The sequence below is a fragment of the Hemitrygon akajei genome, chromosome 31, assembly GCF_048418815.1.
Source record: "Hemitrygon akajei chromosome 31, sHemAka1.3, whole genome shotgun sequence".
NCBI classification, from domain to species: Eukaryota; Metazoa; Chordata; class Chondrichthyes; order Myliobatiformes; family Dasyatidae; genus Hemitrygon; species Hemitrygon akajei.
This window is the reverse complement of record NC_133154.1, coordinates 19,384,198-19,400,845: the sequence shown is the minus strand read 5'-3', so window position 1 is coordinate 19,400,845 and position 16,648 is coordinate 19,384,198. Positions and strand designations below refer to the sequence as shown.

The 16,648-nt window shown below is 49.8% G+C and overlaps 1 protein-coding gene across 3 annotated transcripts in view; it reads left to right on the top strand.

The window, feature by feature from the left end:
• Positions 1-16,648, top strand: part of LOC140719398 (protein shisa-9-like) — a 152,369-nt gene that overhangs the window by 122,855 nt on the left and 12,866 nt on the right. For all 3 annotated transcript variants that reach the window (XM_073034025.1, XM_073034023.1, XM_073034024.1), the window contains exon 4: positions 16,218-16,364. In XM_073034025.1, the coding sequence (XP_072890126.1) occupies positions 16,218-16,364 (147 nt within the window). The remainder of the gene's footprint in view (positions 1-16,217; positions 16,365-16,648) is intronic.

Genomic DNA, 16,648 nt, shown 5'->3' with positions numbered 1-16,648 from the left:
GAGTTAGATAGAACTCTTAAAGAGAGCGGAGTCAAGAGATATGGGGGAGAAGGTAGGAACGAGGTACTGGTTGTGGATGATCAGCCATGATCACATTGAATGGTGGTGCTGGCTCGAAGGACCAAATGGCCTACTCCTGCACCTATTGTCTTTTGACTCCTCCCATGGGGTCCCACCTGCCTAGCCCACACCCCCACTCTTACTTCATTTCATGTTCCACCTGACTTTCCCAACAGTTACCACCAACTGCAGCCCTTTGTTGCCTCCACCTACCACCTCCCAGCCTCTGTCACTATTCGCACACTCCCATCCTCCATCTGCCTAACCCTCACCACCCCTCAGACCCCAAGGACTCCCTGTTGTTCACTCAGTTGAAGCACTGGCATCCAAGACATATTGACAAACTGGATTTAAAATTGGCTCAGCGACAGAGGGCAGAGGGTAGTGGCGCATGGGTATCTTCTGACTGGAAGTCCTGGAACGACCTGTTATTTACCAGCCCTTGCTCTGCCCATTCCCTTCCCCTTTTTACACTGGCTCCCCCCTTCTGTTCCTTCAATTTAGGTGAAGCCTCTTAATTCGAGAGGTGACTGTCCATTTCCTTCCACAGATGCTGCCTGAGCCCTTGGGTTCTTCCAGTACCTTGGTTGTTGCACCATTGAATCTGCCTCTTCCACTCCCTCCAGATGCCAAGCACTCACTGCATCAAACGTTCTTCCTCGCCTTTGCTCCTTCTGCTAACCTCCATTCTACATCACCTGCTCCTTGATCCCTTGGCCAGCAGGAATAGTTTTTCTCCAGTCACTCTGCCTAAGCGTTGTAAGATCATAATACCATAAGACATGGGAGCAGAATTAGGCCATTCAATCCATCAAACCTTCTCCACCATTTCATCATGGCTGATCCATTTCCCTCCCAACCCCATTCGCCTGCCATCTCTCCGTAACCTTTCATGCCCTGACTAATCAAGAACCTATCAACCTCTGCCTAAAGTACACCCAATGACTTGGCCTCACAGCTGCCTGTAGCAACAAGTTCCACAGATTCACTTCCCTCTGGCTAAAGAAATTCCTCTTCACCTCCATCCTTCTATTCTGAGGTTGTGCCCTCTGGTCCTAGACTCTTCCACCATAGAAAACATCCTCTGCACATCCAACCTATCTAGGCCTTTTAACATAAGATAGGTTTCAATAATATCCCCCCATTCTTCTAAATTCCAGCGAGTAAAGGCCCAGCACCGTCAATCACTCTTCATACGATATGCCTTTCAATCCCCGAATCATTCTTGTGAACTTCCTCTCAACCCTCTCCAATGTCAACACATTCTTTCTTAAACAAATAGCCCAAAACTGTATGCAATACTCCAAATGGTACTCCCTTATGGTATTATCCAATCAGGTAACAGGGCATGCTTGCTGACCAATTGATGAGTGAAGGCAGGGCACTGTAGTCATTGATGGAGATCATAGAATTGGTGGTCTTGGTTTCTATACCTAAGGATATACTTGTGTCAGATGTGCTGGGTTGATTCCAGGCTTGTTCTGGAGAGAAACAATACAAAAGAGCTCCTTTAGTTCTATAAGTCCACACTGATTATACTTAATTCCCATTTCCCCACTTTTTACTCACCTCCACATCTCCATCAACTCTTCCCAAATTCAACCACTTGCCTACATACAAGTGGTGATTTACAGTGGCCAGTTAGACTTCTGACTGGTATGTTTTGGAGAGGAAACCGCAGCACCTTGGAAATCGCATGTTCCCACAGGGAGATTGTGCAAACTCCACACAGACAGCATTGGAGGTCAGTAGCACTACTCTCGCCCCATTCAGCCACCATTTACTGTGAGGAACGGTTGGATTAGGACTGGCTTTTGCTGGAGTCTGGAGGAATGAGAGAACTTTGTACTGAAGTATGAAGGTCCTGGGGCAAGTGGATGGCTCCATGCAGAGGGACGGTTTCCTCAGGCTGAAGAACCCACAGTGATCAAGCACAGCACCAGGAGAAAGGGAAATCTCTTCACTCAAACGGTTGCCAACATTTGGAGATCTCCACTCCTGAGGAAACAGGGCAGCAAGGGCACGTGCAGGAAGAATGGCTGCAGTCTCATTGTTCCAGTAAACCAGGGTTAAATCTGACCTCCACCCATGTACGTCTGCACATTCTCCTGTGACTGGAGAGTCAACAAACTGCAGCTGTTGCAACCTGGAGCAACAAAGAAGCGGCTGGAAGAACTGATGCAGCATTTCAACCCAAAATGTTCCTCCCCTCCCACGGATCCTATGTCTGGAATGTTGTTCCCCTCTGCACGGATTTCCTCCGGGTGCTCCGGTCCCCGTCCATATACCAGGCACCCTGCAAGTTGATGACTGCTGTATATTGCTCCTGGAGTGCAGACAAGAGGTCGAATGTGGGGGATTTGATGGGTCGTAGGGAGGATGAAATGGGATGAATATGAATTGGTGCCTGAAAGCACAGACTCAATGGGCCAAAGGGCCTCGTTCTGTGCTGCGCGACTTTGTGTGACTCTATAGTCAAGGCTGAAACTAGCAGGGTTTTGAACACTAAAAGTGTTAGTGGAATCAGGGAATGGGTAGGAAAGGGGATTTGAGTTGGAGGATCTTGGCAAGTGGTGGAGAAACTGAAGGTGCAACACTTTCCCGTTGCTAAACTTTTCAAACTCAACCCTGTGACGAAAGCTCCAAGGATGTGTCCATCAGGAGCGAGTGAACTCTGCTCTCAGCTGAAACCAGTTGTACAGAGGTTTAACTTCTGTCCGTTCTGCTTGGTCGTGTGCTGGGCTGCCCGCTCCGGCGAAGGACCCGCTCGGCCTGTGGCTGTTCTTCGGGAGGACTGAGCTCCAGAAACCCCTCCTCCAGTCAGGGTAGGGCTTCCTGTGAACAGCTGACTGTGGATGGGTGACCCTGCCATGCTGGATGCTCAGGGTAACCGCCGGTGCCTGGTTTACCTGTCTGGGCAGGTGGGTGGGTGTCAGCTGGCGGGTTCCTGGTATAAATTGTTGTGGTCAGCGTGGCTCCAGAACAAATCCATCCTTGGTGCAGCCTGTGGCTGTGAAATGACCAGAAGGTGGAATCTCGCTCAGCGGCTCCTTCCGAGCATGGTGGCACAGCTGTTAGAACTGCTGCCTTCATGAGCAGAGTTAGGCCATCTGGCCCACTGAGTCTTCTCCGCCATTCCATCATGGCTGATTTATAGAACATGGAACAGTACAGCACAGGAACAGTCCATTCAGCCCACAACGTCATGATGAACCAGCTAAAAAGCAAATCAAAAAACACCCAAAAACCAATCCCTTCTACCTACACAATGTTCATATCCCTCCTCCTTCCTCACATCCATGTGCCTGTCAAAACATTCCTTAAAGCCTCTAATGTATTTGCCTCTACCACCATACCAGGTACTACGAGTAAAAAACTTACCCCTCACATTCCCCTTGAACCTACTCCCTCTCATCTTCAATGCTCTGGTGTTAGACATTTCGACCCCGGGAAACAGATACTCCCTGTCTACTCTGTCTATGCCTCTCATAATCTTGTAAACCTCTATCAGATCTCCCCTCAGCCTCCGACGTTCCAGAGAAAACAACCCCAGTTTATCCAGCCTCTCGTGATAGCACGTGCCCTCTAAACCAGGCAGCGTCCCGGTAAACCTCTTCTGCTCCCTCTCCAAAGCCTCAACTTCCTTCCTAAGGTGAGGCAGCCTGACCTGTATGCAATAGTCCAGGCCAAACCAGAACTTTATAAAGTTAACACGAGGAAATCTGCAGATGCTGGAAATTCAAGTAACACACACAAAATGCTGGTGGAAGGCAGCATCTATAGAAAGAAGTACAGTCCTGGCCGTTTCGGGCTGAGACCCATTGTCAGGACTAAGGGGAAAAAAGAGATAGTAAGAGATTTGAAAGTGGGAGGGGGAGGGGGACACCAGAAATGATAAGAGAAGACAGGAGGGAGAGGAATAAAGCTAAGAGCTGGGAAGTTGATTGGCAAAAGGGATACAAGGCTAGAGAAGGGGGAGGATCATAGGACGGAAAGCCTGGAAGAAAGAAAGGGAGTCTTTCGGGTTTCCCCTCCCCCTGTCGCTTTATAAAATTATCCTCCTCAACCCCATCCTCCCGCCTTCTTCCAGTAACCTTTGACACCCTTACTAATCAAGAGCCTATAAACCTCCACTTCAAATATACACAAAGGGACATCCCTCTATCTGAGTCTGTGCCCTCTGGTCCTAGACTGTCCCATTATAGGAAACATCCTCTTCCTCTCCATATCCACTCTAGGTCTTTCACAGGTCCTGTGACACAGGTTCGATTCTGACCTCGGGTACTGTCAGCGTGGAGTTATTTTATGCTTTCAGAGATTTTATTCCTACTGTATGAAGTAAATATAGTCAGGATATATCTTTCCTGGGGGTCTGCGATATACAAGCCCTTCGGCCCACAGAAGCTCTGCTGTCCATCAGTACCAACTTCTCCACAAACCCCTGTCTAACCCTTTTCGTTTTCCTGACGTCCAGTCATGTAAAATTTATTATCAAAATACACACAATATATGTTACCATGTGTTAGCTTGAATTCCATTTTCTTACAGGCCTTTACAGCAAAATAAAGAAATATTGAATTCATGAAAAACCAAATACGAACAAAGACTGGCATTCCCTTTCCATAGAACCACAGAACATTACAGCACAGAAACAGGCCTTTTGGCCCTTCTTGGCTGTGCTGAACCATTTTTCTGCCTAGTCCCACTGACCTGTACCTGGACCATATCCCTCCATACCCCTCTCATCCATGTACCTGTCCAAGTTTTTCTTAAATGTTAAAAGTGAGCCCGCATTTACAACTTCATCTGGCAGCTCATTCCACACTCCCACCACTCTCTGTGTGAAAAAGCCCTGCCCCCCCAATGTTCCCTTTAAACTTCTCCCCCTTCACCCTTAACCCATGTCCTCTGTTTCTTTTCTCCCCTGACCTCAGTGGAAAAAGCCTGCATATTGGGGCAACTTACCACGACCAATTACCCTTTCAAGAATTTTCAGGGCTGGAATTATGAATCAAGATTGTATTAGTTGTCACCCAGCTTTCCTTTTGCATGGATATGGGGAGAAAAATCGCTTATTCTCGCACAGGTATGATTGGGATGGAAGTAGACATGGGTGGGGAGCAAACCTCACACTGTGGACTCTTCGTCTCTAGATGGATATTTAGCAAAACATCCCACAAGTAACCAAGGAACCTTTTGTTTTGTGACATCAACCTCATCTTCTATGGCATTCATTGTATCAGAAATTCACGACACTCCCTCATGATCTATTAACATTGCTCATGTCTCCTCTTTAAATTAGGGAACAAGAAAGGAACGGTCACTTTGATGTGGTTAAAGGACTTCACAGTTACTCGGTGGGAATTCAAAGAACAGAAAGTAGGCAGATCTTAAAGTGTGTAAAGGTAATGGGGTTATAGGAAGAGAGGGGCATTGTATTCAGTGCCAGTGATCTGAGGTCAATTCCCGCCACCGTCTATAAGGAGTTTGTACATTTTCCCTGTGCTCCAGTTTCCTCCCACACTCTAAAAATGCACGGGTTAGGGTTAGTAAGTCGTGGGCAAGCTACGTTGGCGCCAGAAGCATGGCGACAATTGTGGGCTACCCCTGGGACATCCTCGGACTGTGTTGGCCATTGATGGAATTGAGGCACTTCACTGTACATTTCGATGTACGTTGACAAATAAAGCTGAGTTTAAATCTAATCTGTAATGGGGAATTGAATTTTCGCAATATTGACTGGGATTGTCTTAGCACAAAGGACTTGGAACATAGAACAGTACAACACTGGAACAGGCCCTTTGACTCCAGATGCTGTGCCAGAATAATTAAATTACTAATCAAATGCCCAGCTAAATTAATACCATCTGCCATAAAAATGGCCTTCCATTGCCTATCGAAGACCCTCGTGAACGCCTCTATCATATCTGCCTCCACCACTACCCCGGGCATCACATTGCGGGCATTCACCACTCTCTGTGTGAAAAAAAGACCTTTCCCGTCCCTTTCACCTTAAATACATGCCCTCTGGTTTTGACATTTGGACCCTGGGAAAAAGATACTGACTGTCTACTTTACTCAACCTTTCCATAATCCTATAAACTTCTCTCAGGTCACCCCTCGGCCTCTGATGCTTCAGAGAAACCAGCCCAATTCTGTCCAACCTCTCCTTGTAGCACATTGCCTCTAATCCAGACTGCATCCTGGTAAAGTTCTTCTGCAGTCTCTCCAGAGCCCCCTCATTCCTCCTGCAATAGGACAACGAGATGAACGTTTAGATGGGGTGAACTCAGAAAGCATATCCACTAGGGTTTTTTGAAGCAGTATGTATACAGTCCTACAACAGAGTGAGGTGGACCTGCCCTCGTCTTAGGAAACGACTGGTGTGTCTGCGGAAGAGCCCTTTGGGAATACGGACCATAGTTCGGTAAACTTGCAGGTGTTCTTGGAGAAAGTTAAGGCTGGACCAGGAGATGGGGCCCTGAAGGTGGATTCTGATGACGTAGGTTAGGACCTGGTTGAAGAAGTCTGGGAGCAGTTGCTGGAGGGGAAAACAACAGCTGATAAATGGGAGGTGTTTAAAGGTAAGAACTCAGAGTCAGCAGGTCCCACTAAGGATAAGGAGCGAAGATGGTAAGTTTAGGGAAGCTTGGTTGACAAAGCAAACTGAAGATATGATCAGTGAAAAGAAGGAGGTGTATGGCAGGTATGGCAACTTGGTGTTGAGGAGTATTGGCTAATTATTGTCTCACGTACCAAGGTACAGAGAAAAGCTTGTCTTGCACTTTTTTCACCCGATCAATCCATTGCACAGTGCAGAATAAAGTGTAACAGGTTTATCATAGGGAGCATTCTGACTGGCTGCATCACCGTCTGGTATGGGGTTGGGGGGGATATTGCACAGGATTGAAATAAACTATTGTAAACCTAGTCAGTTCCATCGTAGGCACCTGCCTCCATAGTATCCAGGACATCTTCAAGTAGCGATGCCTCAAAAAGGTGGCATCCATCATTAAGGACTCCCATCTCCTGGGACATAACTTGTCCTCATTGCTACCATCAGGGAGGAGGTACAGGAGCTTGAAGGCACACACTCAACGATTCAGGAACAGCTTCTTCCCTCTGCCGTCAGATTTCTGTATGACATTGAACCTGTGAACACTACATCACTACTTTCTTATTTTTACACATATTTTTCCTCACTCCTTATGGGTGGTGTCCATGTACATTTTCCCCAAATCTCAGAGGCCTGGGAGCTTGGGGACTCAGCACAGTATCCTTGCTGCTCCTAGTAGTGTGCTCTTCTGGACCGAGATCACAGATGTTGTTCCCAGGATTTGTTGGAGCCACTCTCCCAGTCCAAGTGTCACAGTCTCAAGTGCTCCTATCACCACTGGGATTACTCTGGCTTATCCTTCCACATCCTTTCTATCTGCTCTTTTGAGCCCTGGTACTTCTGCAGCTTCTCATATTCTTTCTCCCTGATGTTGCTGTCATTTGGGATTGCCGCATCTATGACTATTGCTTTCTTCTGTTCTTTGTCCAATATTACTATGTCTGGTTGGTACCTGCTTATCAGTTTGTAGTTGGAAGTCCCACAGATCTTAGCTCTGTCATTCGCCACTCCCTTCTCAGATGTTTCCCAGTTGGACTTGGGAGTGTCCAATCCATTCATACAGATGTTTCTATACACAACTCCTGCAAGTTGGTTGTGCCATTCAGTGTATACTGTCCATACCTGCATCTTGCACCCTGCTGCTATGTGCTGGATGGTTTCAGCGGCTTCATTACACAGCCTGCGTCTTGGGTCCTGTCTGGTGTGATAGCCCCCTGCTTCTTTTGTTGTTGTGCTCAGCGCCTGTTCTTGTGCAGCCATGAGCAGCACCTCTGTGCTGTCCCTCAACCCTGCCATTTCCAGCCATTGGTAGGACCTTCTTACGTCAGTCTCCTCTGATATCCGGCAGTGTACATCCCGTGCAGTGGCTTGTCCTCCCGTGGCCTCTGGTCCACTGGCTTTACTTCACCCACTTCCATTTCTATGTCCCCTGCCTGCTGTCTGAGGTATTCTCCTAGCATTACATCCTCATGGATGTTTCCCATTTCTTCCAGGACTGAGTCCTTGACACTTCCAAATCCCCATCCTCCTTTAACTGGCAGGTTTACAGTCACTTGATGTTGGACGTTGGGTGGAATTCCCATGTATTATTAGTAGTTTCCGAGCCTTGATGTCAGCCACTTCCAGTTCATTCCTTGGCCAGCGTACTATTGCCACTGGGTATCTGATGACTGGTTGGGACAAATATGCTGATGGCCCTGATCTTGTTCTTCCTGTTCAGCTGGCTCTTTAGGACCTGTCTCACTCTTTGGAGGTACTTGATGTTACAGCCTTCCTTGTGTCCTCATCCTGGCTTCCTTGTACCTGCAGGCTTCCCAGATACTTGTAGCTGTCCTGAATATCCGGTATGTGGCCTTCAGGTAACTCAACTCCTTCAGTCTTGATGAGTTTGCCTCCTTTCACGACCATCCAGCTGCAATTTTCCAGTCCAAATGACATCCCGATGTCTCTGCTGCGCACCCGTGTCGGGTGGGTTAGTGAGTTAACGGCTCTTTCGTTTCTCCGACATGAGAAGTGGAATGCTACTTCAACAGCAACCCTCATCAAAGAGGATACATCAAGCGTGTGTGGGCCGTCTATCAACTAGGAAGACCATCGTCCGCATGTACTGCTGCTGCAAAGGCAACGAAGCCGGAGACATTACACCCGATTCTGACTCTGAGGAGCCACAGGGTAAGTGCAGTGCAGGTAAACAGTGGTGGACGTATGGAGCAAGCTGCCAAAAGGTGTGGTCGAGGCAGATACAAAGTAAACGTCGGAAAGGCCTTTGGACAGGCACTTGGTTGAGAAAGCTGGCTCAATGTGAGCAGATGGGATTGGTGTAGGTAGGCATCACAGTCAGCATGGAGGCAGTGGGCCAAATGGCCAGCTTCTCCATGGTAACGGGTCTATCGTTCTGCAAAAAAATGTGCCCGTGAGGTGCCTGACTGTGAGGCTGTGACTCCGGGCCCACCCTCTCAGCAAAACCCAGGAACAGCAAGAGGCTTTTAAAAGAGATGTTTGAATAGACATATTGATATAAGGAAGATGGAGGGATGGTGCAGTTTGGAAGGATTAGTGTCTGGGCGTTCTGATTTGCTTTTTAGTCGGTGCAGCACCACATTGAGGGCCGAATGGCCTGTGTGTACTGCTCTGTGTTCTGTATTCTAACCGGCCTTGGCGAAGGCTACACCAGGCTTTGCAGGTTGGAAAGTCATGAAGTCGTACAGCAAGAGAACAGGCCTCTCAGCCCATCTTCGTCATGCTCACCGTGATGATTGTCCGTCCTAGACCCATTTGTCTGTGCGTGGTCCACATCCCACAAAACCTCTCCTGTCCTCCTATCTGTCCAAGTGTCTTTTAAACATTGTAATCAGAGGCTGGGTTGGAGCCACAGCACCTCATTGATGCACAGTGGCCAGAAAACCCTCTTCGACATCTCCCCACTTGACTACTGTCAGTATTCCACCAAACGTCAGTGTGTTCCCCCAGGGGTGCTCTGAGAGAGGTCTGGGCAAACTCCTCAGGTCTTTGCCCCCTCCTGCTTCACCCTCCACCCCCAGGTGTTAGCCCACAGCTAGCGGCTTGCAGATGTGCAGAGGTCATGGCTGGGAATCGGGATTTGGGCCTGTTGCCCGTGTTATAAATAGAACACAACGTCCTGCAGTAAGTCCATCGTCTGCAGGCTTCTCTGTTTAGTCAATGTGGCCAATTGCCATGCAGATAGAGTAGCCTGTTCAGTTATTCCCTGCAAGTGTCGGGTGACCCTTGTGCGAAAACCGCAGCCAGTGACACACCGGTGCCTTGTGCTGGGGGAAGTGGTGGTAGACCGGAGGAGGACGATTGAAGGATCGGCCAGACACGGGAGGGACAAACGCAACGATCACAGAGGCAAAACGAGAATGTAATCCACTATTTTTATGTTGGGACCTCGTAACACTTCAGGCACATGGGTCCTGAGTGGCGGAAGAGGGAGGTGGGACCTGGTGGACTGATCCCTCTGATCTTCCTGACCTGGAACAGATCAGGGACCTGCACTGGGTTCAGGGGCACAGTGCAAGTCATTCAGGGTTCTCTTCACGAAACACTACAATAGGGCCTGTCACCAACGAGCTGCCAAACAAGGCAGCGTACACATTGGGCAGACAGCAGCCATTCAGCCCGCGCGCCTGTACTAGTCCCTCGAGGTTGCATTCCAATTGGTGTCCCTCCCCTGTTCTTTCTCCACAGCCCTTTCCCACCGCTCAGGACCAATGCGCCTGAAGCATTACGAGGTCCCAGCATGAACGCAGATGATACTCTCCTAGTGTTTGCCTGATCTCGCAACCTTCCTCTTCCGGCCTACCGCCGCCTCCGCCCTGCGTGATGACGGTCAGATGCACTTGTTTTTAGGGTTTACCAGCCAGGACGCAGAGGGCGGAGGGGGAGTCGGTGACTGTCCTGGAGCTCAGGGCAGCGACCCGGGTTTCTGAGGGGGCGGGGGGGGGCTTGGTTTAACAGCGCTCCAGCAATGAGCAGCACCCCGTTCACCCGTGGAGACTCGAGCTGAGCTCAGGCCTGGAGGCTGCTTGCTGGGCCACAGCTCCGTGCAGGCAGGGAGGTGATCGTCAGTAGAGGCAAAGCGAGGGGCTGAGGGAGGGTGAGTCTGGCGTACCCTCAAGTGACGCATACTCAACATCAGCAAGACAACTGGCAGATGGGGTCTGGGCTCCCGGAGTAAACCAGTCCCCCCCGCCCCGTCCATCCCATGCTCACGAAGCTCTTTGAGAACCTCACTCATCCATGAAGGATCCATCTGATTCTCCTGCCACTGAACTTTGGGGGTGATTAACCCGATAACTCACATATCTATTCTGGAGGGAAATTGGAGCACGGGGGGGGGAGACTCCGCGCAGACAGCACCAGAGGTCAAGATTGAATCTGAGAGGCTGCAGGTCCAGCTGGGATCCAGGGGCCCTTGCGGAGTGAGAAGTCCCCAACTTCAGAGCGGAGATAGAGTCACATCGACAGTACGTGCATCCTCATTTAAGGAGGGGTGAAGGTCCATTGCAGTGAGTCAAGTGGGTTTCTGAGATGAACGGTTTACTTTCAGAGGACCGAGCAGCTTCAACATTCGTCCTCTAAAGTTTAGGGAGAGTCCAGAAGAAGATAATGAGAATGATCCCAGGAAGGAAAGGGTTAATTTATGAGGCACATTTGATGGTTCTGGGCCTGTACTCATTGACGTTTAGGAGAATGGGGGAGGGGGTGGAGAATCTCATTGAAACTCATCAAATATTAAAAGGCCTGGTAAGAGTGGATGTGGAGAGGATGTTTCCAATATTTGGGTGTCTAGGACCAGAGGGCACAGCCTCAGAATAGAAGGAGTCTCTTTAGAACGGAGATCAGGGGGAGTTTCTTTAGCTAGAGGGTGGTGTATCTGAGGAATTGATTGCCACGGACAGCTGTGGAGGCCAACTCATTGGGAATGTTTAAAGCGGAGGTCGATAGGTCCTTGATTAGTCAGGGTGTCAAAGGTTACGGGGAGAAGGCAGAGAATGGGGTCGAGAGGGAAAATAGATCAGCCATGACGTAATGGCAGAACAGATTCAATGGGCCGAATGGCCTAGTTCTACTCCTATGACATGGCGTTGCGGTCCTCTGTGCCCAGCTCGCCCTGACTGGTGGGTTAGCCTTGGGAACCCGTTAGGGACAATACCCCCCCGACAGTCTGGAAGGGAGGACGAGGGGAATGGAAGGCAGCTGAACCTGACTGGAGCAGGCGAAGAGCCCGCTTCTCGGAAGCAGCCTGCAGAGTGGGTGACTAAACGAGGTACGGCCCGAGGGCTTTGTCACACTCGTCAGTAGCACAATCACCCAGGCCTGTCAGTTTAATGGGAGGTACAGGGAAACAGCCTAATTACCACCCCTGCCCTGTGAAGCTTAATTGATTAGCTTCCCTGTGAAAATGTTGGCTCCATAATTACATCTGAGCTGACACATTGGATAAGGGCTCGGCTGTAGATGTGCCGCCTTCGCTGCTGCTCGTACAGATCTGCCTGAAGCCCTCTTCCTGAATCCTACCCTTGACGCGCTCTATAAATAACTGAAGCGCAGGAACTTTAACCCCCTCACATCTGCAGAGTGCGGCTCACTGCTCGCCGATGGCTTGTTGCTAAGACTGCACCGGACTCTGCAAAGGAACTTACAGCTGTCGGTGCTCCCCCCCCCCCCCCCCCACCACTCCTCCTAAACCCCTCCCCATCTCTTTCTTCACTCACCATCGCCGCAGAAGCAGAATCAAGTTTACTGTCACTGAAGCAGCTCGTGAAATTTGTTGTCTTGCAGTAGCCGTACAAAGCAAGGCATAAAAATTATAGTAACAGAGGAATTTGTTGGGGAAAGAATTGATCAGTTGGGAGGTAACACACACACACAATGCTGGAGGAACTCAGCAGATCAGGCAGCATCTATGGAAATGAATAAATGGTCCACTTTCTTTATTCTTCAGAACTGGAAAGGAAGAGCGTAAGATTATAAGATACAGGAGTAGAATTAGGCCATTTGGGTTTGCTCTGCCATTTCATCATGGCTGATCTGTTTTCCCTCTCAGCCTCAGACTCCTGTCTTCTCCCCGTATCCCGGCATGCCCTGACTAACCTAGAATCTATCAACCTCTGCCTTAAATATGCCCAATTACTTGGCCTCTGCAGCCGCCTGTGGCAACGAATTTCTCTGGCTAAAGAAGTTCCTCCTCACCCCCGTTCTAAACGGACGCCCCTCTATTCCGAGGCCCTGAAGAGAGAAGACACCAGAATAAAAAAGGGAGGGGTGAGGAAGAAGAAGGAGGAGGATAGCGAATAGATGGCAGGAAAGGTAAAGGGCTGGAGAGGAGAGGGAACTATCTGAGAAAGGGAAGGAGGAGGGGACCCAGGGGAGGTGATGGGCAGGTGAGAAGAGGTTAGAGGCCAAAGTGCAGAATAGAAAGGGGGGGGGAGGAGGAGTTTTTAATTGAAAGGAGAAATCGATATTCATGCCATCAGGTTGCTCCTCACATACAGTAGTTGAGGTCATTTCTGATGACAAGGCACAGGACTGGTCTTCCTCGATCGGTACTGGTATTTGTTCGTTATTGTCACACGTACCAAGCAGGTGCATTGAGCCAACATGCAGTTACTAATAACAATGCAAGATAAAGTGTTGAAAATTACTGAAAAGTTAAACGATAAAGTGCAAGATTATAAAGAGCTAGACTACGAGTCTTATTGCCTGTTCAAGAAGAGTCTGATGCCAGAGGGATAGAAGCTGCTCGTGAGCTTGGGGGTACACGCTATCAGGCTTTAGTATCTTCTGCCGGAAGGGAAAGGGTAGAAAAGAGAATATCTGGGGTCGCTGGGGCTCTCTGATCATGCTACCTGACAGCAACAAGTGTAGACAGAGTCCACAGAGGGGAGGCTGGTTCCTACGACATGTTGAGCTGCGTCCAAAACTCTCGGTAGTCTTTTGCGGTCATGTTCAGAGCAGTTTTCATACCAAGCTGCCATGCTTCCAGACATCGTTGTTAAGGAAAGATATCAGCAGTTCAGAGAAATTTTATTAGACTAGTTTGTGGAATGGGCGAGCTCCCTCACAAGGAAATTTTGGACAGGTTAGGCTTGTATCACTGGAGTTTAGGAGAGTGAGAGGGGTCTCCCCTAAAAAATAGCCAGGTAAGTGTTTGTGGTCTGTTCAGAAATCTGATGGTGGAGGGGCAAGAAGCCGTGTGTGCTTTCAGCTCCTGTACCTCCCTGATGTTAGTGATTACAAGAGGGCATGTCCCAGGTGCTGAGGGTTCGGAATGATAGGTGGCATTGCATCTTGGTGATTTCCTCAGTGATGGGGAGGGTTGTGTCTGTGATGAAGCCGGCTGAGTCTACGGCTCTCTGGCGATCCTGTGCATCGTATCAGACAGTGATGCAAACAGTCATCCCGTAAACGAGATCAGTGTTTTTAACAAAACGGCTTGTGTAATGGAGACACAGGAAAATACAGATGCTGGCATCTGAGGCAGAAGTCAAACTTGGAGGACTGCCACAGGTCAAGGTCAAAGGTCTCCAGCCAAAATGCCCTCTGTCCGCTTTCCTCCACAGGCACTGCCTGACCCGTCGAGTTCCTCCAATAGTTTGTTTTTCTTTGCAAAACAGAAATGATCACCTGTTTGAGAGGAGCTGTTTTCTCTTAGGAAGCCTCTAGGATTCATCCTCAAAGGCCAGAGTGTGAGCGGAGAGTTGGAATATTTCCAAGGCAGAGGTAGACACCTGCTGGATGAGTGGTGGAGAGGGGAGGGGAGGGTACAACAGGTCACCGAGCTTACATCAGATCAGCCACGCACTCCTCAAATGGCGAACAGGCTTGAGGGACCGAGTGGCCTGCTCCCATTCCTCATGGGTACATTTCTGTGCCTGCGTTCGCTCCCTCACCCCGTTTGTTTCATGTACTGGCCAAAATCTTTCTCAGACCAGCTCTGTGCACCGGCACAGTCCTGATGCTTTGTACGCGTATGTGTGAGTGTGCACGCACATGGGAGAGAGTGTGTACGAGAGAAAGTATTGTGTGTACTTGAGGCAATGTTTCGCATGTCAGTGTGAGGAAGTGTCTAGTTGTATATGTGTGTGAGTCTGTGAGAGAGACCATTGTGTGTGAGAGTGCATGTGTCTCAGAGAGCTTGTGCGCGTGTCTGCATGTGCGTAGATGTGTGCATACACACGCGTGTGTAGATGTGTGCATACGTGTGTGTGCACGTACATGTGTGTGTGTGTGTGTGCAAACTTGATCATCACTATTTTGGACTCCTTTGTTAGAGTCTTAGAAAAGTACAGGACAGAAACAGGCTCTTCATCCCATCCAGTCTATGCCAAACCTACGAAAATCGCTTACTCCCATCGCCCCGCACTGGGACCACAGCCCTACCATCCACGCACCTATCCAAATCTTCTCTTAAACACTGAAATCGAGCTCGCATGCACCACTTGTGCTGGCAGCTCATTCCACACTCTCACCACCCTCTGAGTGAAGAAGTTTTCATGATGTTCCCGTTAAACATTTCACCTTTAACCCACAACCTCTGCTTGCACTCTCACTCAACCTCAGTGGAAAAGGCCTGCTTGGATTTACCTTACCCATACCCCTCTATCAAATCTCCTCTCAATCTTCTACATTCTAAGAAATAAAGTCCAAACCTATTCAACCTTTCCTTATAACTCAGGTCCTCAAGTCCTGGCAACATCCTTGTCAATTTTCTCCGCACTCTTTCAACCTTATTGACATCTTTCCTGTAGGTAGGTGACCAAAACTGGACACAATACTCCAAGTTAGACCTCACTAATGTCTTATACAAATTCAACATAACATCCCAACTCCTGTACTCAATAATTTGATTTATGAAGGCCAAAAGCTTTCCCTGCAACCCCACCTACCTGTGATGCTAGATTTTCTGGTTCACCACGTGCTGGGGTTGATGTGAAGGGCAGGGGGTGGGGTTGAAGGAAGTGGTTCCGGGGATGAAGGTTTAGACTGGAGACTGGAGCAGAGAAGGTCCAGAGAAGAAACGAGAGAGGAGAGTGAGCACTGGCTTGCTTGGACAGAGGAGGTCAACAGAAGCTCATGTGGTCACTCAGTTATTTGAGAACCAGGGAGACACAAACTGAGAGTGCAGACCCATGGCAACAGGAGGGATGTGAGGTAGGGAAAGGTGACACTGAGCGTTCACGGGGGGGGGGGGGGGGGGGGGGGGGGGGGGGGGGGTGGTACAGACTGAAACAACCAGCAGGGGCAATCGGAGAGGCAGGATTCAGGAGGATTTGCCGAAGTGGGAGAAGTGTTGGAGGAGGCGATCCAACTTGCTGCACCTGCTCAGGTGCTCGGTCCCTAGCCCCGCCTGGCCTCAGTACCGCCTGCTGGGGCCGCCCAAGCGGGAGTCAGCGGGGACTCGCCGGAGGAACGGACGCCCTCCGCGGCGACTCACGTCCACTAGCTGAGTGCTCGAGGTACTGGAGAGCAGTGGCAGCCCCTGCTTCACCGACCATGCCGTGTGCTTGCTCCGCAGACCCTCCCCACCTGAACAACGCCTTAACCTCGCCGGCGCTCTCCCAGATGGGACTACCGCACCCGCACGGCAACGTGCTCCAGCGGGTGGCCAGCGCCCCCCTGCACTCCGCCGACTACAACAAGTACGCGACGCTGAAGGCAGTGGGTGAGTAGCATGTCACAGGCGTGAGAGAGACGTTGGGAGTTCCTCAGCACCGCCACGCGAAAACGCTGGCCGGGCAGCATCTATGGAGGGGGGTAAACAGTCAATGTTTCGGGCTGACCCTACCATAGACCGGAGCCCCTGGGATGAGGGGGAAACATCGCGGTCACAGGGAGAACGTGCAAACTTCACACAGGCAGCACAGAAGCCGGGTTTCCTGAGCACATCATAGCTGAGACGCTACGATCGATCTCAGTCTGAGAATCTCCGTCCGCTCCACGGCATGG